The sequence below is a fragment of the Poecilia mexicana genome, unplaced genomic scaffold, assembly GCF_051168715.1.
Source record: "Poecilia mexicana isolate PSO_F unplaced genomic scaffold, ASM5116871v1 scaffold_3, whole genome shotgun sequence".
In the NCBI taxonomy this organism is placed as follows: Eukaryota; Metazoa; Chordata; class Actinopteri; order Cyprinodontiformes; family Poeciliidae; genus Poecilia; species Poecilia mexicana.
In genome coordinates, this window is record NW_028263372.1 from 24,432,468 (window position 1) to 24,454,693 (window position 22,226).

A 22,226-nucleotide genomic window follows, 5' to 3' on the forward strand; every position below is an offset into this window, starting at 1 on the left:
ACCCTTGGACCGTCTTACAGCCCTCATAAAAACTACTTAGATAGCCTGAAGTTATTTATTACTGCAAAACTTTGATACGTCTGCTTCACACGCACAGACGCACTCACAAAACCATGGGTGTGATTGGGTCCTTATGGTAACTCGCTCATGGTGAATTGCTAATACCATTCCCCACGCACGTACTTCCTGGGACTCTTATCTTTCATAAACTCTGATTAAGGTGAACACACCTGAGAGGGCTGGAGATGACTGTCTTTATGGGTGTTTCTTTTATAAGCATTAGAGATAACACGGAGAAAAACAGCCCAACAAAGAAGAAGCTGCTTCACAGACCAGCAGAGACCGACTCGGTGGGATACGATTCGGAGTACCGATGTCTAAAGTTTGCTGACATTTGCTTTTGGAAGAAAAGCAGCATTGAAAGGCAGAAGGTCACTGAGAAGAGTCTGTACCGTACTTTCAGTTTCCTGTCATTTGTGAGGAGAATAATCGACGAGTCGTGGTAAATTTCATCTGCTTATTTCTCATTTCGTGTCTGGGTTAACACAGAAGAACGGAGCTGGTGTTGCCAGGCCTTCCTTTCTAAACGCTGTGTTGTAAAGCTGGTAATGAAACAGGAACCATTACTGATTTCAGGTCGTCGCTGAGGCAGCGGATTAGACCATGTCGGAGGAGCTGAGATTCAGAGGGAGGAAAAGAGAAGGGAGGCACAGGTAAACAGGCTGTTTGTCTTCCTCTGTTTGCTGTTTATTCAAGGAAGAAATCTCCTTTAAAGAAAAGAGGCTCAGGACAACATGTGAATGTAGAGCGGTGAATCACATTCAGGTTAATGGAGGCCCAATTAGCAACTCTTTGATTATAATTAGCATGCATGATTAAATGCAGTCCTAACTACAGACATGACACGTTTCTCTCTGATTGGTGGAGATGTATTTTCTACTTTTTGGGTTATTTACCTTGTTCAGGAAAGTAAATGTAAATATTTTTGACACCATATGATATACTTTTAAATATGGAAATGTCTAATATCTTAACATACATGGTGTGGAAACTCAAGTTTGTGTAAAAGAAAAAAAACTCAATAATTGATTTAAACTAGTTTTTCCTGTTTAATGTAACTTCATATATGTCAGAATAATTAAAGATTGATTTATTTTATATACTTTTGTAACTTTCTTTAAAGTCCAAAGATTGCATAGATTAGCTTAGTTCGTTGCAGTTTCATTTTAGCTGTATATACAGATCTTTTGAGTATCTTACAGTCCTGTTATGATATCTGGTGACATTGTTGTCCTTAAGCCACTTTGCAACAAATGTTGGTTTATTTAGGTTATATTAGATATACAGCTCTGGACAAAATTAGGAGACCACTTAAAATTATCAGTTTCTCTGAAAATCCAAGCAGAAACTGTAGAAAATGAGAAATAGAACAAGGAAAAAGACTCAGCGCTTTCAGACCTGAAATAATGCAAAGGAAACAAGTTCATGTTCATTCAGAAACAACAAAGCTAATGTTTTAACTTGGGAAGAGTTCAGAGATCAGTATTTGGAGGAATAACCAGGAGGTTTTTGTTTATTTAACTTTATTTTCACATGATGTCACACAAGGAATATTTGAGGCGGCGCTGTAATGTTTGTATGCATTTAACTCAAGTGTTGAAAATTTGAATGAATCTTAAAATCATACAAAGACAGAAATTATAATCTGTGGTGTCACAAACTGTTAAGAGTTACAGTAACATTTGTGTATGTAAAATTCTCACCAGTAAATAGAAATAATTTTGTTGATGCTATTTGACCTAAACCAGGAAAAGTTTTGTCTTAGTTGACATTGAGCAAAAATAGATTATCTGTCTTTTCTTAATTATGGCCAAAACTCTGAATATATGCTTTTATAGTATTTGTTTAGGTTATTGTACTATTTAAATAGATTTATTACTTTTGTGTCTCTGTCTGTTCAGCAGATTATTTCTAGCACCCACAGCAACTGAAAGTAAAAAAAAAAACCAGGAAGAGCAAGTTCACTTTTCTTATTTCAGAACAACCCAAGTTCTTCCGCAAACAGAACTGGAAGCGTTTCATCCGGTCATCAAGTTTTAAATCCTGTAAAAAAAAATTCAAGAGACAAGTTGAATCACGGAAACTATTCAATTTCCTTGTCCTCAGGCTCACGATCAAACTTTATTAACCTCTTCATCATTGTTAGGAGGTTAATTGTTAGTGGGATAGATATTAGTATTGGATAAAATTAAAAACTGCTCGCTTGTATTACCTGGTTTCAATTAAATATAATTTACAGTTTGAGGGAACACTTAATTTCCCTTGAGCACTGCTGCGTTTCTCTTTATTGCTGCGCCCGATATCATCCCCGCTGATGCTGCCTGCTGTTAGACGGGCCATTAAAAAATGTTAAATACATACCAAACTTTAATCACATTCTCCATATTGATATCTGTGAGGCAAATATGGAATCAGGTTACCAGTTTTTTTTTTTTTTTAATCTGATTTTAAACTCTCAGGGCTTTGGAAAAAAGACCGAAGCATATATATGATTAATGTCGCTATCGTCTGAGGGGCATGAATTATAATATAATTTTTAAAAGCAATGTCAGAATATGTTTTAAATCCAACAGGTCCTTTTAAAATTGATTTATTGTATTTGCTTGTATATCTTGTGAGCACAACAGGTGAGTTCATAACAGCCACAGGGTTGAAGGTTGAAATCCCGTTTCAAACTGAGTTTTTTTAATATTCCCTCATTATTTATCATCTAAAAATGCACAACATTGTTGTTTTATTTGTATTACTGATATGATCAACTTGTTCTTAAAGGTGTTAACTTAATATTCAATATTCTATCTAACTAAATATTCAGTCAATATTAAGTTTTCTTCGAAAATAGCAAATTACACCAAAATTAACAACAGAATATCAAGAAAACAGAAATTAAAATTGTTTAAATAAAATGTACAAAGTCCATAGTTTGGAAAAGAAAATAACATTGGTTACATTTATCTACTAAACTTTTTTTTAGAAATTAAAAACTTAAAATATTTTACATTTTGAAATAGGCCTCACAAGAGAAAAGTATGTAATTAAAACTTTAAATGTGAAAGCTTTAATTATATATTGTCAAATAAAAGTACCATTAAAGAAAGTTAATAAATCAAGGAACAACTAAAAACTTGATAGACCACAAACACATTTATTTTTTATATTTGTTCTAAATTAACTATCATCCTTTAAGTTTTTTTATGCTGTTCTCATAAACCAGGAAATGTTTAAGTTTTTCCTTAATGCCATCAGTAACATGTTCACCAGATGATGAAAGGAAAATATAAATGTTTGTTGTTATTGGAGAAGAAAAATGTTGATAAGAAACATTGTGATTGTGATGATGTTAAACACAAATTAATAACATTTTGTAAACCCAAGAACTGACAGACAATTCATGGGAATAAGTAGATTTTGTGTTGGGACCATATAGTGGCTCATAAATACATCTAAATAAATCAGAGAAATTACAGCTGCTGTTTGTTGGTTTTCACAACAAATGCAGCAAAATGTCTTGATAAAATTGTTCATCCATCCTTACTTCTCAAATTTCCCTACAGAAATATTTGGTTTCTCTTGCTACGTTATGCATATAAGTGTCTGCAAAACAACATCGACTAAATCCTGAACCAAATCACTCAAACTCAGGACGTGGATGGACAACGATTCGATTGCTATTGCAGTTGCCAGGTCCTTTTTTTTTTGTTTTAGCCCAGAAAAAAGTTTTGTGGAAAATTGACTCTGAATTGAGTTTAATCAAAGACAAACTCATCCTTGGTTTGTCCATTTGATCAACTCTAACTCATTTTAAGACGCCAGTAGATATCTTATTACAACCTTTTCTCATTTAGAAATTGCAGCTAATCTTTTCTTTTTTTGATGAAATGTTTTGCTTAGATTCAGTTTCACAGAAATTACTTCCCCTTTACTGTAACCAGAGCAGTTCATGGCAGCAGTTTGCCCTCTAATTGTCCTTTATCTATTGCACTCTTGTGTAACAATAATACAGTGGGGGGGTCAGTGGGAAAAGTGGTCATGTTGCAATCAAACGCCTCACCATTGCCTCATATCCTTGGGCAAAACTGAAACCAAAATTGTTTACTGGCCTTCGTATGATTGGGGAAGTTTGTAAGAGTGGATGAGTGAGAATCCTGGTCTAACGGTGCTTTGAGTGGTTAGTATGATGAGAAAAGCAGAAATGATCTTTACTTGTGTTGGTTTAGGTCATGTTCTTGTTCCTCACTGTTAACGCCACCTCCATCAGGAGATTTAAATATGCTCCACTTTGTCTTTTTTCAGCATTTGGTTCGTGAAGTCATGTAAAAATAACGGCGAGTGTGACAGCTGCTCATTTTTTTTGTGTGAGTTGTTGCCAATTAGCCAGTGACCAGATGTTACATAAGAGGGTTTTATAAGGCTGGCTTCAGTGACAGAAGAGCAGCCTTCTTAGCTTATGGCATTTATTATGTTTAAGGAGCTGAGATTTCTGGAACGATCCTCTAAACATGAACTTTGTTCTGTGAGCTGTATGCACACAACGCTGCAGAACAGGAAAAAGGAATAAAGCTAAAGGGATTTTTTTCAGAAAGGTCAACAGTCGAGTTTGTCATTTTAGTGCCTGGAAATCTGGTGACTATATATACAGCTTTAGACAGAGTCTGTTTCCTTATGATGACGCGTCTTTAACAGGCGTACTTTGAGTTGTGTTAAAAAGCGGTAATTTTCAATCATTATCCGTAGAGATGTCGGTGAGACGTCATTTTTTTTCTGCCACATCTTTAAACCTAAGAGATCATCTTAAGAAATACTCTTGCTCAACAAATAATGCTTAAATCAGCGCATAAGTTTATGTAACAAGCCAGATAAAGATTGTAAAGAGTTTTAAGGAGCTGTTTAATTGCTTCGTACAATATAAACTAACTCTGCATGTGTTGCTGTCCTCATTTCCAGTCTGAGCTGTTTGGATGGTTGCTATGCCAGAAACAAAGATAAAAAAGAAAAATGTCTTATCTGCTCAGACAGAGCCCACACCCTGATGATTACTCTATATGTAAGCAACAAGCTGGCAGCAGAGAATGATGGACATAAACAATCTGATTGCCTATCATCTGTCGACGTCAGAGATATTCAGCCGGATTAGCGGGAAAGCATTGTTTCTGCGTTACGTGTTGGGGTTGACTCAGCAGCGTTTATGTTAAGTGCCAAATCCTTTCTGCTCACTTAATCCATGATACAAATACAAATGGAAAAACAAAAACATACAAACGCAAATTAAAATACAAAGAATTTATTCAAAAAGTCCAAGGAATTAATATATTTCTTCTACATTATACACACAAATACCCCATTGGGTCTACATGGAGAAAATGCTTTTCAAAATGTTTTTTTTTTTTTTAATAAAGAAAGGAAATCACATATCTAAGTATTTACAGCCTTTGGCTTGAAAACTCAGTTAAGACATTTCCACTGATCATTCTTGAGATGTTTCTACATCTTAAATGGAGTGCATTCAAGGTAAATCTACTTTATTACAAACTAGATTCATGGTAAATCTACTTTATTACAAACTAGATTCATGGTAAATCTACTTTATTGGATATGCATCTGTCTACAAGCTCCCACAGCTGACAGTACAAGGTTAGAGGTCAAACACCAAGCATGAAATCAAAGGAATTGTCTATAGATTTGGGGAAGGATACAGAAAAATCCCAAGTCCCAATGAGCTCAGTGGCAAACGGTGACTAACCTCTCTAGAAATGTGCCCAGTTCTCTTAGTTATAGAAAAATGTGTGTTGATACTCTTTGTTTTGGCCGTTGACCCAAACATCTGTGCTCGCCTCTCAGGGACACATGGGATCCATTTCAGCTGAACCCCATTGGAGCCGAGAAGGAGCAAAAGAAACGATGCCTCCTGGTGGCGCAGTACCTCGTGGCTATTTTTGTTGGGTTGGCGGTTTTGGTCAGCGCTGTTGTTGCCAAGGTAAAAATTATTTTTCAAATACTTTTTTTTCTTGTAAGGAACCCAAGCATCTATCCTAAAGCTCCAAGGACAAAAAGTTAAATTTAATTTCATAAATCTAATTGGTTCTCCAGTCTGACTTGGTTGGCGCATTATGGATGCTTTTGGAGAGCTGAGCAGGAAGCAAAAAAAAAAAAAAAATTGTTCCTTGATACTTACTTAAATGGAAATTGACATAAAATAGTGGACAGTTTATCACTCCTCTCATAACAACGTTCTTTGTTCAGTGTGTTTAATGTCAGCAAACAAACCTTTGGTTTTATTTGGATTGTTTAACATTTGTTAGATCTTTTTGTGCATCTTTTTTCCTTGTACATAACATCCTTATTACAGCTGACTAATCTTTAATAGAGTTCGGTTTTAGCCGACTTGTATCCACTTTGCTCTTGTCTGTGTTAGTCTGTCTCTCAGTGGCTCTCTGTCGTCTCCTTTCAGGGCTCCCTCTTGGTCTTGTCAGCACTCTCCAGTCCAAACTCATTCCGTAATAAAAAGGACCAGCAGTTCTACATGCTGATGTTGGTGTTTTGCCTGGTTTTCCCCAACTTCTTAGTTTTTTTGAAGTCCCTGTGGCGTTGTGCCTTCAAGACATTTGTGCCCCCCAACATGAAGACCATGGCGTTGGTATGTGTCTTAAAACGTCAAATTAATCCGTCACACGGCCCCAGAAACTATACAGTGTTCATTTTAGATTTACTTATTTGCTGACATGTATTAGGTGTAACAAGTGAGTGAGTGAATTAAGACACAACTTATGTATCACGGTATGAAATACGGCTCATTTCGCCACCTACAGTTTTTCTTATGAGGTGTCTTTTCAGGCTCTGGTGTGTTTTTGTCCCATCATGTTCTCCTGTCCTTTTCAGATTTGTGTCATTGAGAGTTTGGTGTCTCTTGGCACTTCACTCCTGGTCCTGGTCGTTATGCCTCAGTTTGACATCCTGACGAATCTCTTCATCAGTGGAGGAGTCTGCATTATGTCAGCAATCCTGCAGATAGTGTTCAGGCTACAAAGGGAGAACTGGAAAATCCTCTTCCCAATCTGCTCCCTTCTCCTCACCAGTGCTGGTAACGCTCCTGACTTCGTTGTTTATTATGAAAACAGAAAAAGAAAACTACAGATTTTCCTGCTATGCAGCTGTGTTGGAGCAACTTGGACAAACTCCATAATAGAAGTAGAAAAGTGATATACAACGATTTGCAAATTGTGGCTTAGAAAGAGTTTTATGATTTTATAAAATATCATTGTTTTTTTTAGCAGATAGCCACTCTATAATAGCGTGTGCAAGAATCTTCAATCAGGTTCTTCCAGAAAGCACGAATGTTTTCCCCTAACCCAATTTTCAGGATCAAATCATGGATTTAGTTGCTCCACTGGACAAAACAGTTTAGACAAATTGAATTACTGCCTGTAGTATGAAATAAAACCTCTGTCGCTTGGTTTAGACCGAACAGACAGAAACGTACAGGAAGCACTAACTGTTTGGGAATAACTACCTGATTGCAGGTTACTGCCTCTTGGGAATGGACTACTACATCCGTGAAGCGTCGCATGTGGACCGGCACAAAAAGGATTCCTTTTACTACGTGGGTTTGGGGATTTTCTCTTCGCTCCTCGTCTCCCTCTGCTGGTGGGAAAACACAATGCAGGCCAAAAACCGCATGCAGGTATTCCTCAAACACACTCCAGAGCGCCGACATGTCAACGAATAACGATCAGTGAAACTCCTCTACGTCTTACTTCACAGAAAGCGCTGGCAGAGTTGGACGGCTTCAGGGACTTTGTCTTTGTCATCAGCAGTATTTTGAGGATACTGGTGATAGGTAATTATCTGCTGCCAAAGCTTGTGTCGGTGTGCAGCAGTCAAAACAATGCAGAGGAATCCCACCTGGCGGGGAAAACGTCTTATCGCTCAGCTTCACTGTGGTTTGATATGCTTGGATGGAAAAGAGTCGACATGAAAACACCAACATTTCTGTGCAGCATGTGGCAGGGATGAGGGAATATGAACTTTGATGTTGTGGTAATGATGACAGGAGAGTAGATAAAAAGTCGCTGCTACAGAAACACCACAAACTCGCCCTTAACAAATGAGAAATTTGTTAATAAATTACACCAGTGGCTTTAATAAGTTCAGTTTTATTGCTATATATATTATATCTATTGAAGCCCACATGGAGACAACACTGGAGGAAACAATAAAAATCCCAAAATACTGTTAGTTTTGGGATTTTATGAACATCACCAGTTAGCGTTTGTTATAGTAAAATACAAATTGGATCACGATTTTAGAAATAGTCACACAATAAACAATGTAAATGAGGCTTTTGAGGTTTGATGCCTCTTTTCTGCTTCATAATAGCATTAGCATTATCATGTTTTGTAAACATGCAGTATGTTTTTTTGTTTTTTGCAGGAGCTGTGTACCTGATCTACCACAGACTCATGATCAAATCTATCGTGTGGAAAGATTTTAACCTGGCAGGTGATGAAGGAGATATTCTGAAAATAGGTCTTGTGCTCTTTTTCTTACAGGTAAGTCAAAGAGGCTGATAAATAGACATTTATGGGAGAGTTACATGTCGTAATGTGGAATATATTGTTAGTGTTTCTCTCTATCTATTCTAACTGAGGTGTATTCTCAGAAAATCAGTAATGTAGTTTGTTTTTACCTCCTCAGGAAGTTTTCTTGTTCTTATTTATAAAACTGAGACTCACCCTGAACACCTAACCTGGCAAAACTACAGTTATGAGAAAAAGACAAATCACACTGACTGGACATATAAAGAATCTGGTATTAAACTTACTCTAAAATTCACCAGTAGTGTTTTGAGGTTTTCACAATTTTTTTTTTGTTTCATAAAAGATGACGATGGCAATAAAGACAAGTTGTTTTGCGTTGCGCCCTGATTAATTCAACCTTTGACTCTAAAGCGAGCGTTTTGTGAATGCCTGTACGTGATGTAAAAGTTCCCAGTGAAATGCTGAAACCATCGACTTCACACTGGAAAACTGTGACAGAAAACGAATCCCTTCCTAAACGCAGTAAGCTTTAAAATGTTTTCTTTTATCTCAGGCCTTCTGCTCAGCAGCCTGCCACTGGTTTGGCGTAGTTGCCTGTAAGATCAACGCTGTCCGGATGAGTTTCGCTGTGCCTCTGTGTTGCACTGGCCCGGCAGTGCTGGGCCTGGGCCTGATACTCTTCCTCGTATATGCAGAACGTTTTGATTCAGCAGACGCAGACGGGATCATTGGTAAGGTTACCTTTTCTTACAAATACTTTTTCTTCCTTATTCCCTCACCTGACTTGTCCAGCTTCAATAAAAAAATAAAATGCTGGGACGTCATTTACTCAGAGACAAACTTCTTCCTTATGCACATCACTGTATCTATCTGAGCCTTTTCTCTATGACGTACATCAGATGTAATAAAAAGAAAATGGCTGCATGATTATTGCAAGATTACTTGGGAAAACAAGTACCAACATACAGCTTCCGGAAGTATTTTCTTTTGACCTTATCTATTGTTATTTGCTGTTGTTATTATTATTATTTTGTTAATCAGCTGAGACAAAAAAACTACAAATATTTTTATCAAAAGGATAAAACAAAACGGATGCTATGCATGAAACTGAACCGCCTCATTGATGTTTTCATTCTTGCAGCCTTCTGTTCAAATTTGCATTTGATTAAGGACAAAAACACAACTAATGTTCCTCTGTTGGAGATGTTCCGGAGCATCTGCAGGACCTCACTCAACAAGTACGACACCCCAGGCTAATATTCTGCTTTATTTCCACACAAACCTGCATAAATTATGTGCTCTGTGAACAGTTTGGTTGTATATGAAGTACAGAAGTCTTAGAAATGCAAAGGTTGCTCACGGTGATGCGTTGTTTGTTTGACAGCCACTACTTCCAATGGCCTTTTGCCATGTTGGTGCTGGAGGGAGTGTGCATGTGGGGTGGATTTGTCTCAGCTACGTATTATGTGTGGAAGATCAAGGTATTTTTATGCTCTCTTATATACTTCTCTCTTTACCGAATATTTAAAATTACAAGGTTGAAACCACGTTTCTGAAAAAAATGTGCTTAGATAAACCGAGATATTATGTTTCGGACAAGACATTTGTCTAAGTTAAAGTTAAAACACTGCATTTTTGAGCCATTTTATTTTCTTTAACCACACAAAAAGTTGCGGACCTTAATGATTCTACACTCAACAGGTCCAGCGCATAGAAAGAACATCTCAGCTCTTTGTGCGTCGACTCTACGAATCCGCCTTTATCGACCTGTCTCTGCTGCTCAACACCAAGATGAAGCTGCCAAAAGCCCAAACAAATGAGAAGTAAAAGGATTCTCATGCTTTGTTTTCCTGTTTTAAAATTATAAAACAGCACATGCAGACATGGGTTGACTGTAGCAATTACACTAAATTGGAAAAATCTGCTTTTGAAAACTGAATTTATCAATTTTTGATAGAAGTGTTTTCAAAAATAACAGAAAAGTCCCTTTCTTGAAAATTTATAGTGGCGCAACATTACCACTGTTGAAGTCACAAGCAGATTTTTTTTAAATAGGTTGATAAATTTAAGAGCCATATATGATTTGAAAATCAGGTAGACGACCAGGGATTCAGTAGTGCTGCAGTATTCTTTTTGAGGAAGAGAAACCTCTTTGAATTATCCATGTAGCAAGAGGATGAAATCTTATTTCTTGAAAATCAAGCCAAATGGAATCACGTACAGGGACGAGAGAAGTGGTCCAAGAATGAACCCTTAGGTTATTCCATAGCTGAGGGGAACTGAAGACGAAAATGAAGCCTCACCAGAATAACAGAGACAGAGAGAAGAGATAAATACCTTTTATTGTCCCAAAGTGGGGTAATTAGTTCACACAAAAGATCAAACAGTTTTATATGTACAAAACAAGATGAACAAAATAAAACTAATGTACAGTGCAGTTGTATATAAGAATGTGCTAAAACCTTCCTGTAATCTTTTAAATCCTCGTCTCCACAGCCAGGATGAACTGCAGAGCGTTGTGATCTATCTCTGTGCCACCATGTGGCACGAAACCTACGATGAAATGCTGAAGATTCTCACTTCCATGTTCAGGTAGCACAATATCAATATCAATACCGTGTTTTTCGGACTATAAGCCGCTATTTTTCCCCCACGCTTTGAACCATGCGGCTTTTCCGTGGATTTTTCTTCAACCACCAGGGGGCTCTCTAGCAGTGAATCATTGGAAGTCAAAATTGGAAATCGAAGAAGAAAGTGCTAATTTTCATTTAGAGCAAGCACATGCTAGCAGCAGGCACGACAGAGAAATTTCTTTCGCTCATCATGGAAACAACATATATATATATATATATATATATATATATATATATATATATATATATATATATATATATATATATATATATATATATATGTACGTTTCTAAATTTTTTATTTTTTATTTTTTCCTTTGTGGGTAGCGCTTATAGTGAGGCGCGCTCTGTAGTCCGGAAAATATGTATGCCTGCTGACATTCAAGAGCTTAACATGTGACATAAGTGAAGCTGAATATTTAATTTGCATTACCATTTGTTTCTTGCTTCGTTTCAGGCTGGATCGTTATCGAGGCGATCCAAAGGAGGAGCACAAGGACAGCTTTGACTTTGAAAGCCACATCTTTGTTGACGATGCGTTCATGACTCAAAAGGAGACAGGGAAAAGGCTGGTCAATGAATATGTGGAAGACCTGATTCATGTTGTGACAGAGGTTTACAGGTACAAGACTACCATGCAGACATGGAGCGCGTACATGTACATTTTGACATCTCTGACCACTGATCTGTCCATCCCCCCGTTCAGAGTGTTCACCAACAAAGAGCCTGACGACGTGTCGATCATTGAAACTCCCTACGGCGGGAGGTTAATGTTTGTCCTGCCTGAGGGCAACATGCTCTACGTTCACCTGAAGGACAAAAGTCGCATTCGCAACAAAAAAAGGTGGTCTCAGGTAAGGAGAAGCACTATATAGTTTGTATTTATGACTTGTAGTTTTCATAGTTTTTAATAAACAACATTGTTATATTTTTTATGTATTATGAAACTCAAAAGTGTCAAAATATTCCCTTTTTTTCCAGATAATGTACATGTACTATCTGCTCGGCTGGAAAGGTTACATCACCAAGAACCCCCAGAAAATGCCAGTAAGAGATTTCTTGATTGCATTTATATTTTACTATCTCTATGTTCTGGTGAAAATGTTAAACGTCCTTCTTTCTGATTCCAGCGTATGGATACCAGCAGAGAAAGTCTGATCTCTATGGACGGAGAGATTTTCCTTTTGCCTCAGTACGACAACGACAACAAGAGAAGATTCATTTCAGACGACAACACGTACATCCTGGCTCTGGACGGAGACACAGACTTCCACCCTAAAGCCGTGGTTCTGCTCGTGGACAGGTGGGCGACGCGTTTTTTAAACTAAACATATTGATGTATCTCACTTTCAGGAAGCCATTTCATACCACCGTGCAGTTTTACTGGAGATCGTATCTTTACAGTTCTCTTATCTTGACATAATCAAGGTGGGGATTTTTCTTTCTTCAGATAGCAAGTGCTAAGGTACAGCTTGAATATGATGTGTGGAAAAAAAGTAGCTCTTGTGTTAACGAACAGTTTTGTCATTCAGTATCATCATCAAAAAACATGATTCAAACTTCCTCAAAACAAATGACCAAAGCTTGATGAATTACTTATTTCATAAATACCATAAATGGTTTACTTTCTTAACTTCTGCAGTTTCACTTGAATGCTTTGAAATAAAAAATAATAATTTCTTAACAGGCTGAGAATGTATTACAACGTCGGTGCAGCATGTGGCAGAATCCATCCGACTGGCATGGGTACGTCAAATGTTCTCGATAACTTTTCACTACTTTGTGTTTTTACTTCAGAACATTTGGACAGATTTTAATCTTATATCTCAGAAAGATGCATGGGAAGGTACCAACCAGCTGATATGCATTTAGCTGTGAATGCAATTTGCTGTAAATGTTGCCTTTTTAAAGGACAGGCTTTCTTTTTTGTGCATAATGCTAAATTCTCACTCTAAATTATCTTCTTTGCCCTGCATTTCACAGGTCCCATGGTTTGGTACCAGAAGTTTGAGTACGCAGTGGGCCATTGGCTGCAGAAGACCGCAGAGCACGTGTTCGGCTCGGTGTTGTGCAGCCCGGGATGCTTCAGTCTGTTCAGGGGCTCCGCGCTGATGGACGACAACATCTTGAAGAAGTACACAACAACTGCAACAAGAGGAGCCGAGTATGTGCAATATGACCAAGGTAGGTTCTGATCCGACCCGGTTTCGTAATGCGACGGCCTTGGAGCAGGAATAATTGTGCGTATCATCAGGGGAGGATCGTTGGCTGTGTACTTTGCTGCTGCAACAAGGATGGCGTGTGGAGTACAACGCTGCATCAGACGCATACACCAACTCACCACAGGAATTCAAGGAGTTTTACAACCAGAGGAGACGATGGGGGCCTTCCACACTGGCTAACACACTGGATCTTCTGCACAGGTCAGTAATCATGGTTAGCGATAAAAACCCAATCTTTTTCATTCATGTTTTAAATGTAAGTACACACAGTGCCTTGGAAAGCTAATATTTTCACATGTTTGTATGTTACTACCCCCAAAACTTTAAAATGTTTTATTGGATCTTGTGTGAAAACAATCAATCATTTTTTACATTTATGCTTCATATTGTGTTGGCCAGTTATGTGCATTTTCACATGTGGTTGTTATGTGACAAATTAAAAAAAAAAATGCCATCCTTTTCCAATGCACTGTAAATACACACGTAAGTCTGATGCTTATGTTAATCTTTTTTATATCTGCTTAGGTTTCTTGTGATCTTATTCTGGATTTAATTATTCAACGAGACATTTAAAGATGTCACATATTTAAATCAAAATGTACTAATTCTTGTGTTTTTCATCATTTAAATACAGTGGAAGTGAGACGGTGAAGAGAAACCAATCCATCTCAAGCCTTTATATCTTCTATCAGATGTTCACTGTTGGATCCTCTATTCTGGGACCCGCCTCTGTGACGCTTATGGTAGCAGGTGAGCAGAACCGGACCGTCACATCTAAGGCCACAAGTTAACCAAAGACCCTTCACACTCCATGTTTGTGCTCAGCAAATTAGAGTTAAAGCACAAGTTTTCAACTTTACCGCAGAAGTCTGACAATAAGAACGCAGGCAAACTGCAACATGTCTGTTCTCTCTTAACCTGGATTGTTTGACTTGGTTAGAGGAAACCTGTTGCCTTAAACCATTCTAGTTTTTACACAACAATGAAGCTCAACAAGTTTACTTGTGTCGACTTAGAACCTCAGTTTGTGTACCGGTCACTGAAAGCTGATCACAGAGAGACTTAGAAACTGGAAGTTACATGTTTCAGATGTAAAGCTCTGGAAAAAACTGAGAGTCCGCTGCACTGAACCCCATTGAAAACCTCCTGGTTATTCCACCAAACATTGATTTCTGAACTATTCCTGAGTTAAAACATTGGTTTTGTTGTTTCTTGTTTTCTTTGCATTATTTGAGGTCTGGAAGCTCTGCATCTTTTTGCAATTTTTTTCAAATAAATACTAAATCTTTGCTTGTAATTTTGGAGACATGTTGGCAGTAGTTTATGGAATAAAAGAACAATGTTCATTTTACTCAATCATATACCTATATAAAGCAAAATCAAGGAAACTGATCATTTTAAGTGGACTCTTTATCTTTTTCCAGAGCTGCATGTATACATTCTATTTTATAAAGACAGAACATTGTGTCTTTAAAGTGTGTCAAAACAAATTAATTGGAAAGAAAAAATTGAAAAACCAAAGAGAACCTTGTTGTCACTTCTAAGCTAATAAAATCAAGTCGGTCGTTTTCTTGAAGTCATTTAGAAAGTACTTTTTCGACGAGAAGTAGGGACCATGCAAGAATATTTTTCTGTCAAATCAAATATACCTTGAACAATATTTAAGCAGATCTCACACAGTTTGGAAGCGAAACATTTATATTCACAAATAATATTGACGACAACTGGGCCAATCAGACATATATGGTCATTATTTATAAATAATATGCAAAATGTTTCTGTCAGGCGTTAATACGTCCCTCGCTCTCCATGTTGTTTTTCCCAACAGGAGCGTTTCAGTTCATCTTCAAAATGGATGGCGCCCTTGCCATCGTCATCGCCTGCATCCCGCCCGTCCTCTACATCATCATCTGCTTTGCAACTAAAGCAAATACCCAGATAACCATCGCTGCCGTCATGAGCGTTATTTACGCGTTTCTTATGACCGCGTCGTTCTTCTCCATCATTGGTAGGTGCAACCTTATGCGTAGCTGCAGTTGTGCAGTCGTTGTGCATACAAACATAGAGTGTTTCTTCTTTTAGGGGACATGGTGGTGCAGGGCACGTTTCTGACCCCCACTGGTGTGTTTTTGGTCTCAATGACGATTATGTACTTGGTGACGGCCATATTGCACCCACAAGAGTTTGGTAGGTTTTTATTATAATCATAAACATTATTCTCCATCAGCAGTGCATCACATGCTTATTTTCAGGAGTGTTTTTGTTTTAATCAGTTAATTCCTGATTTTGAAAGTGTTTTTGAATTTTATGCTAATTAGTTTTTTCTGCTCTCTTCCAGGGCTGATTATCTATGGTCTGATGTACTTCATCTGTATCCCCAGTGGATACCTCCTGCTGACCATCTACTCTCTGGTGAACATGAACAATGTGTCATGGGGAACAAGAGAATCCAAGTAATGAGATAATAAAATGTTATACATATCGTAGTGTTTTCTTGAAATTGTTTTGAGATTAATAACATAATAAAATTAGGCTAAAATGTAAAATTCAAATTTTGGCTTAATCTGAAAAGGAGTTTTGACTTTCCACAATGTGTAGTGTTTAACCTGCACACCAAATGTTATTTAAAAGGCACTAAATCTGATATGGAGTAACGGTAAAGTGAATTACTGTAAAATGGTAACTACTCAAACAAAAACGATAAGCGCAGAATCCACCTGAATCACACAGGATCAGGTTTAGTTGTCATTAATGTCCTAATTTTTATCTTTACGTCATTTCTGTCATTAGGGAAGAAGGAGTACAGAAGAAAACTCATAACGTTTTGTGCAACAAAGACTGCAGGCTCTGCTGCTGGGACTGGAACATAAAGGTACGGCCAAGAGAGAAATGGACACAAACCTTTCGGCGAGAGCATCTGCCGAGTTAAACTGCTCTTCTGTCTCGCAGATAACCCAGGAAGCAGAAAACCCCATGCTTCAGCAGATCACAAGTTTGGCCACACAGAAAGCGCCTCTCCTTCAAATCACCCAAAAAGAAACGCAGCCGCAGGCCGCCTCAAACCCGGAGCCTCAAGACAAACCTGAACTCACCACAGAGAAAGCCGCAGAAGCTAAAACTCCTCTAGCTGGCCAAAACAAAAAGGCATCACTGAAAGACAAGGGAGATTCATCCTCTCATAGGTTATGATTTTTCTTCTTCTTGTCATTTTTATCGCTGCTGTTGTCAGTATGTATTTGAATCATCGACCAAACACTGACATTTATTGCTATATTTGTAAACAGTGACGACAGCGACGATGATGATGAGAAAAAGAGCATAAAGTCTGATTCCTCTTTCTCGTCCGATGAAGGCGACGATGACTTTATGAATTCAGACTCGGAGGAAATGGAAGACATCCCTGTCAGCGGTGAGCCGTTGTTACAAACGACACAGTTATGTCCAATATTCACATCGTGCAGAGGATTAAACTGTAATTATACACGTGTATTTTTCTGTGTGTGCAGACTGGGTGGAGCCTGTAAAGGTAGAGTTTCTGAAGAAGTTAACTTATTTCAACATGAAGAGAAATCTGCAGGCGCAAATCCGGTAAATTGTGATGAGCTTCCTCGTTTTCATATTTTTGTCCTGTGAGATAATGTTGGAAAAGAAACAAACCTTAAACCTTAATGATTGGACAAAAGGAAACTACAAACTACTTTTTAAAAAAAACGACCTAATTTTGAAGTAACTGATGTGCATTTTATTGCCTCTGTTTTGTTTTAAAACGTGTTTCTTCATGTTCGTATGTCCAAATAAACCACAGCAGCACATTGACGTCACTGAGTAGCAGTTGTGTAAATATTGTTTTCATTCCCAGATACACACTCCGAAACAAAAATCAGGAAGATGTGGTTGAAGACCTGATCCTGATGTTGACGGACACGCTTAATATAAGACTGAGCAAAGCTGGACCTGAGGACATTTTGGAACAAGCTGAAATTGACGAGTTGCAGCACGAACTGACCAATCAGGTGGATGTCATGTGTTTTTGTTTTTTTTTTTTCTTTCAAAACATAAAAACGGGATCATTTGTTTCTAAAATAGCAGCCTTAAGAACAACAGTTTGCAATGATTAACATTACTCGTATTTTCTGTTGGAATAAGACACTGAGTGATTTACTTTGCTTATGCCTCAGGCTCGACACATCCTGAAGAGTAATAAGATGATGAAGTTAGAAAAGAGAGTGAAACGAGCCATAGAGAAAACCCTCAGTGCCCCACAGATTCAAAGACTGGATGAGGTAAGAAAACCAATCGGCTTACAGAATAAATGACATTTCAAATGTACGCACACCGGCTGCTTTATTAAATACACGCTTCTAGTGACAGGTTGGATCCACTTGGACCTGCTTCAGTCTTTTTATAGTAAACGCTACAAGACGTCAGAAATATTCCCCGGAGATTTGGGTCCATGTTGACTTGATAACATCACAGATTTGCTGCTTGTAAACGACACAAATCACTCGCGTCTGAAACGCGCTCCGCTGGATCGTAAACCTCTTGACTGGAGGCCGGTGGAGTACAGGGACCTCATTATCGTGTTTAAGAAGAGTTGGAGGCGATCTGAGCTTTGCTGCATTATCCTGTTACAAGGAGCCATCATAATCCACAAACAGGTGGACGATATTCTGCTGCTGCTCTGCTTGGTGTACCAAGAAAAGATTTTTCATCGACCTTGAGTCCTTCAGAGCGAATCCATGTTTTCATGTTTTGTGTCAAATTCTGACCCCGACGTTTGAATGTCGGCTCGAATCAAGGCTGACCCAGGCAATATTTGTGTTGCTCATTCTTGTCCAGTTCTGGTGAGCCTGTGCAGGTTTTAGTCTGAGCTGGCAGCGTAGCTATGAGTCAGGGTTCGACGTGTGGGGCTTTCAGAAATGACATTTACTCACTGGATAAATTTACCTTTCAGACGAATTTCTGTAAATCTTAGAAACGGTTGTGTGTAAAAATCTTATTAGATAAGTAGATTTTGAAACAGTCACACAAGCCTTTCAGCTGTGCTGCATTCAAAGTCACTTAATTGTTTTTTTTCCCCCCCTGTTCTGATGTTTGGTTTAAACTTCAGTAGGTTTCCTTCACTGCCGACGTTTTTAGCAGATTTGTTATTTGGGTTGGAAGATGAAAGATGTTAGTGATTTCTGCGTACATGTCTGAGTTTGGTTGATTGCAGGTGAGAAAGTGAGATTATGGTTCACATCGTTCTACATCTCCAGGCGTCTGGGCGGGTTGATGCAAAACTAAAACTCCACAGTTGAAAACGACATTGATTTATTTCCAATTTGTATTTTTTAAAAAACCTAAAAAGCTGTTCCTTTATCTGTGTGTTTAGGGTGAGAAGGACTTCTGGGATAAGCTGATCGAACGATATCTGACACCGATAAATGATTCAGAGGAGCACAAGAAGAGAGTGGGCCAAGAACTTAAGTCGCTGCGAAACAAGGTACAACATTTATGTTCAGTGTCCTGTGATGAAAAGTTCCTGATCCGTTTTTCCAAAGCGCTATATCTGCATTAAAGACGTGACCAAATTCTCAAAACGTGTCTGGTTCCCACAGTCGGTCTTCCTGTATTTCATCATCAACGTTCTCTGGGTGGTAGCAACTTTCTTCCTGCAGCTCATCGGAAACGACATCATCAGCATCAAGATCCCCAAGTTTTCAGTGGAGAAAAATGAAACAGAATACCTAAGGGTGGGAACATCAGAAAATGGAGTTCAACACAATGATAAAGCGAAGGGACTTTAAAATAAACACTGGTTTTGTTTTCCTCTGGCAGGTGGAGCCTCTCAGTTTGATGTTCCTGTTTTCCTTTGCGGTTCTTCTTCTCGTCCAGTTTGTGGCCATGTTGTATCACAGGTACACAAGCGAATGCATTCAATGCTTCGGTTTATTTTTGTTATCTGAACCATTGCGAACACTTCCTGTTCAGGTTTTTTTATTAAGTAAAATTAACTCTAAAATTACTAAAATAATCTCTTATTTAGATGGTATTTTCCACACGGCCGACCGTCATTTTACTTTTGTGTCTCTTGGTTTGCAGGGTCTACACTCTGATCCATGTGGTTTCCTACCGTGGCACAGAGAAGGACTACAAAGAGAGAGAGCCGGTAGGAAACGACACCCATCCGAATGTACCCAGTGAATTCAAATATTGTCAAAAAGTTACTTTAGTGAATTAATTTAAAGAGTGAAGCTCATACATAATATAGATTTATATCCAATATTTATTATGAGCAACGTATTTCTAAGCATTAGTCTTATTTTTTTATCTTAAAAGCTTACTGATCATTAAAACCCAAATTTCAGAATATTATAGATCAACAACTTTGAACTCGACATGAAACAATATGTACCGAAAGAATATTAAAAAAGTCTAATAAGGAGAAAAAGTTAAAGTTAAACTTTTGTCTGCAGTAGCTGGCTCTCATCTTAGTTATTTATTACTTCTTTTACCGTATTTTTCGGACTATAAGTTGTTACTTTTTCCCCCACATTTGAACCATGTGGCTTGTAGCCCGGTGTGGCTTTTCTGTGGATTTTTCTTCCACCACCAGGGGGCGCTTTAGCAGGAGGTGAATCAATGGAAGTCAAAATTGGAAATCAAAGAAGAAAGTGCTAATTTTCATTTAGAACCAGCACATGCTAGCAGCAGGAACGACGGAGAAATGTTTTCAAACTCATATGATGCAGCTTTTAAGTTGAAGGCTATCGATCCAGTAGTACAGATCGGTAGCCGCCGCACGTAAACTCGGCGTGAACGAATCCATGGTTCGGCGCTGATGATGCAGGGCTACGTCCTTAATAGCAGATTCATTGTGAAAAACCGAGAGCTGTGGAGATACCAGCGACTTATAGCTCAGTGCGGCTTATATATGCCCGTTTCCAGTTGTTTTTTACTTTGTGGGTGCGGCTTATAGTGAGCTCCGCTCTGTAGTCCGGAAAATACAGTATATGAGCTAACATGCAACTGTGATAATCAGGAAACCTTTAACTTTCCCTCTTGCATGATTGTGGTTGTTAAAAATATCTGGTATGTTAAGAAATATAAAATTCCTCATGTGTTTTTTGTTTTGCAACGCAGGAGGATGAAGAGGAGGAGGACCAGGTCTTGGAGAACAATTACGCCGTTTCTCTCCACAGTGAGGACTTCCAGCTGTAGCACAAGAAACAAATACCTCTCCTCATGCATTTCTTCCTTTCTATCTTCCACCATTCACAATGCATAACAGCCATCTTTGATCATACTTCAGAGAAAGCTATATTGCCTGGGTTTCTTTTTTGTTTTTTTATAGTAACAAAGCCATATTCTAAATCGGTCAACGCAGGAAATAATAAACTTTTCATCTGTTCTGCAGCAGCTGTTTCCCCTCCCAAAGAACTGATTGTAATCAATGTGGGGAGGAACAAACGGCACAGGGGAAATCAGTTTTTACAAATTCAATAAGCTTTGTTTGGCGATGCAAAATGAGAACGAGAGAGTACGTTTTAACAAAATCACTGGAGAGAGGGCTTTTAATGACTGTTTTACCTAAATGTGTTTGCTTTTAAGATTTGTATTTATTTTTGTTTGTATGGATAAAAGCATCCTTCAGGGCCTAATTGCAGAGGGTGTCGCAGAGTGTGCGTATGACTCTGGAATAATTTAGTGGAAGTGAAAACAAAGATACACAGGTTTGGTTTACAGAATATCAGTGCTGTCTAGTTGTTTTTTTGCCATTTTGAACATCTTTTTGTTGGATGATTGGCAGATGTGGACCATATCTAAGGAAAAACACATTGTAGTCCATTTTTACTTCCATTTCAAAAATAACATCTTTAAATATTTAAAATCATTTTAAGTAAATATCTAGATATTTTCCTGGAATCACTGACAGTTCAGCACATTCAACGTTTACACATAGTTAGAAATACTGAATTATCTATCGTAATACCCAAGTATTGGACAGTGTTACTTTTTCTGCACTGTATTAAAATGTTGTAATTATCTGTTAATCATCGCAAAGCACTTTGAAAAAAAAGACATTTCCTTTAATCATAAAAATGTACAAGCAAAATGTATTTGTCAAATCAAATGTCTGTTATGAAATAAATTCTTTTTTCTGCAATTAAAATGTCATTTTTGTGACACATAAACAAAAGAGTTGCGATTAAAGACCGCAAACGTTCCAAGATCTTCTCAGAACCAAAATAACAAAATTAAAAAATTAAAAAAAAACTTAAAGCTTGAGAAACTCCTGAAGTTTGCAGATGACACCAATGTCATGGGTCTGATCCAGGACAATGGTCTGGATACATGAGGCAGACTGCCTGGTCCACTGGTTCGGTCCAAACTGGTGCGATCTCCCTCCAATAGATGTAGATAACTTCCAGTTCCTCGGAGTCACCCAGACAGCCACACAGACGCCCCATGAAAAAACGACCTTCATGCACCAACTCAAGAAGTAAAACGTTCCACAGGAGCTGCTGGTCATCTAGTCTGTCCTGTTCACATCCACCGCTGTGACGTCTGGCTGATGTCTATAGAAAACTTAGTCTGCAGAGAGGATGATGGAGCGGGCCGGGTCAGAAAAAGAGCAAATGAATCCATTCCTGGAAGCCAGAGATCTCTTTAGGATCTTCATTTTTTGATCTTTCTCCAGATTTGTGCCGGAAGACAATCTGAGGTCTGTTGACGATTCCTTCACTTTCATGCTTGGTGTCTGATTTCTGACCTCTGGCCTGATCCAGCTCTGG

At 38.1% G+C, this 22,226-nt stretch overlaps 1 protein-coding gene across 1 annotated transcript; it reads left to right on the plus strand.

Annotated features, from left to right (window-relative positions):
* Positions 1-215: 215 nt before the first annotated feature.
* Positions 216-21,604, plus strand: chs1 (chitin synthase 1). Its single transcript, XM_014995488.2, has 35 exons — positions 216-502; positions 637-713; positions 5,899-6,034; positions 6,509-6,694; positions 6,937-7,138; positions 7,578-7,738; positions 7,819-7,894; positions 8,488-8,606; positions 9,148-9,325; positions 9,736-9,832; positions 9,979-10,075; positions 10,296-10,417; positions 11,091-11,186; positions 11,685-11,849; positions 11,934-12,081; positions 12,209-12,274; positions 12,358-12,530; positions 12,915-12,973; positions 13,211-13,411; positions 13,482-13,650; positions 14,084-14,199; positions 15,278-15,457; positions 15,532-15,636; positions 15,788-15,902; positions 16,240-16,321; positions 16,399-16,631; positions 16,734-16,858; positions 16,956-17,037; positions 17,309-17,462; positions 17,628-17,732; positions 18,824-18,934; positions 19,050-19,184; positions 19,270-19,349; positions 19,534-19,600; positions 20,575-21,604. Exons 2-35 carry the CDS (start codon positions 664-666, stop codon positions 20,650-20,652), a joined length of 4,269 nt encoding a protein of 1,422 aa, XP_014850974.2. The 5' UTR covers positions 216-502; positions 637-663; the 3' UTR covers positions 20,653-21,604.
* The last annotated feature ends 622 nt before the right edge of the window (positions 21,605-22,226 follow it).

Bases quoted from the DNA above. Each gene is read 5' to 3' on its own strand.
- chs1 (XM_014995488.2), top strand. From the start codon at position 664: ATGTCGGAGGAGCTGAGATTCAGAGGGAGGAAAAGAGAAGGGAGGCAC. The intron at 9,833-9,978 runs GTACGACACCCC...TTTGTTTGACAG, and splicing joins TGCAGGACCTCACTCAACAA to CCACTACTTCCAATGGCCTT. The intron at 16,632-16,733 runs GTTATGATTTTT...ATTTGTAAACAG, and splicing joins GGAGATTCATCCTCTCATAG to TGACGACAGCGACGATGATG.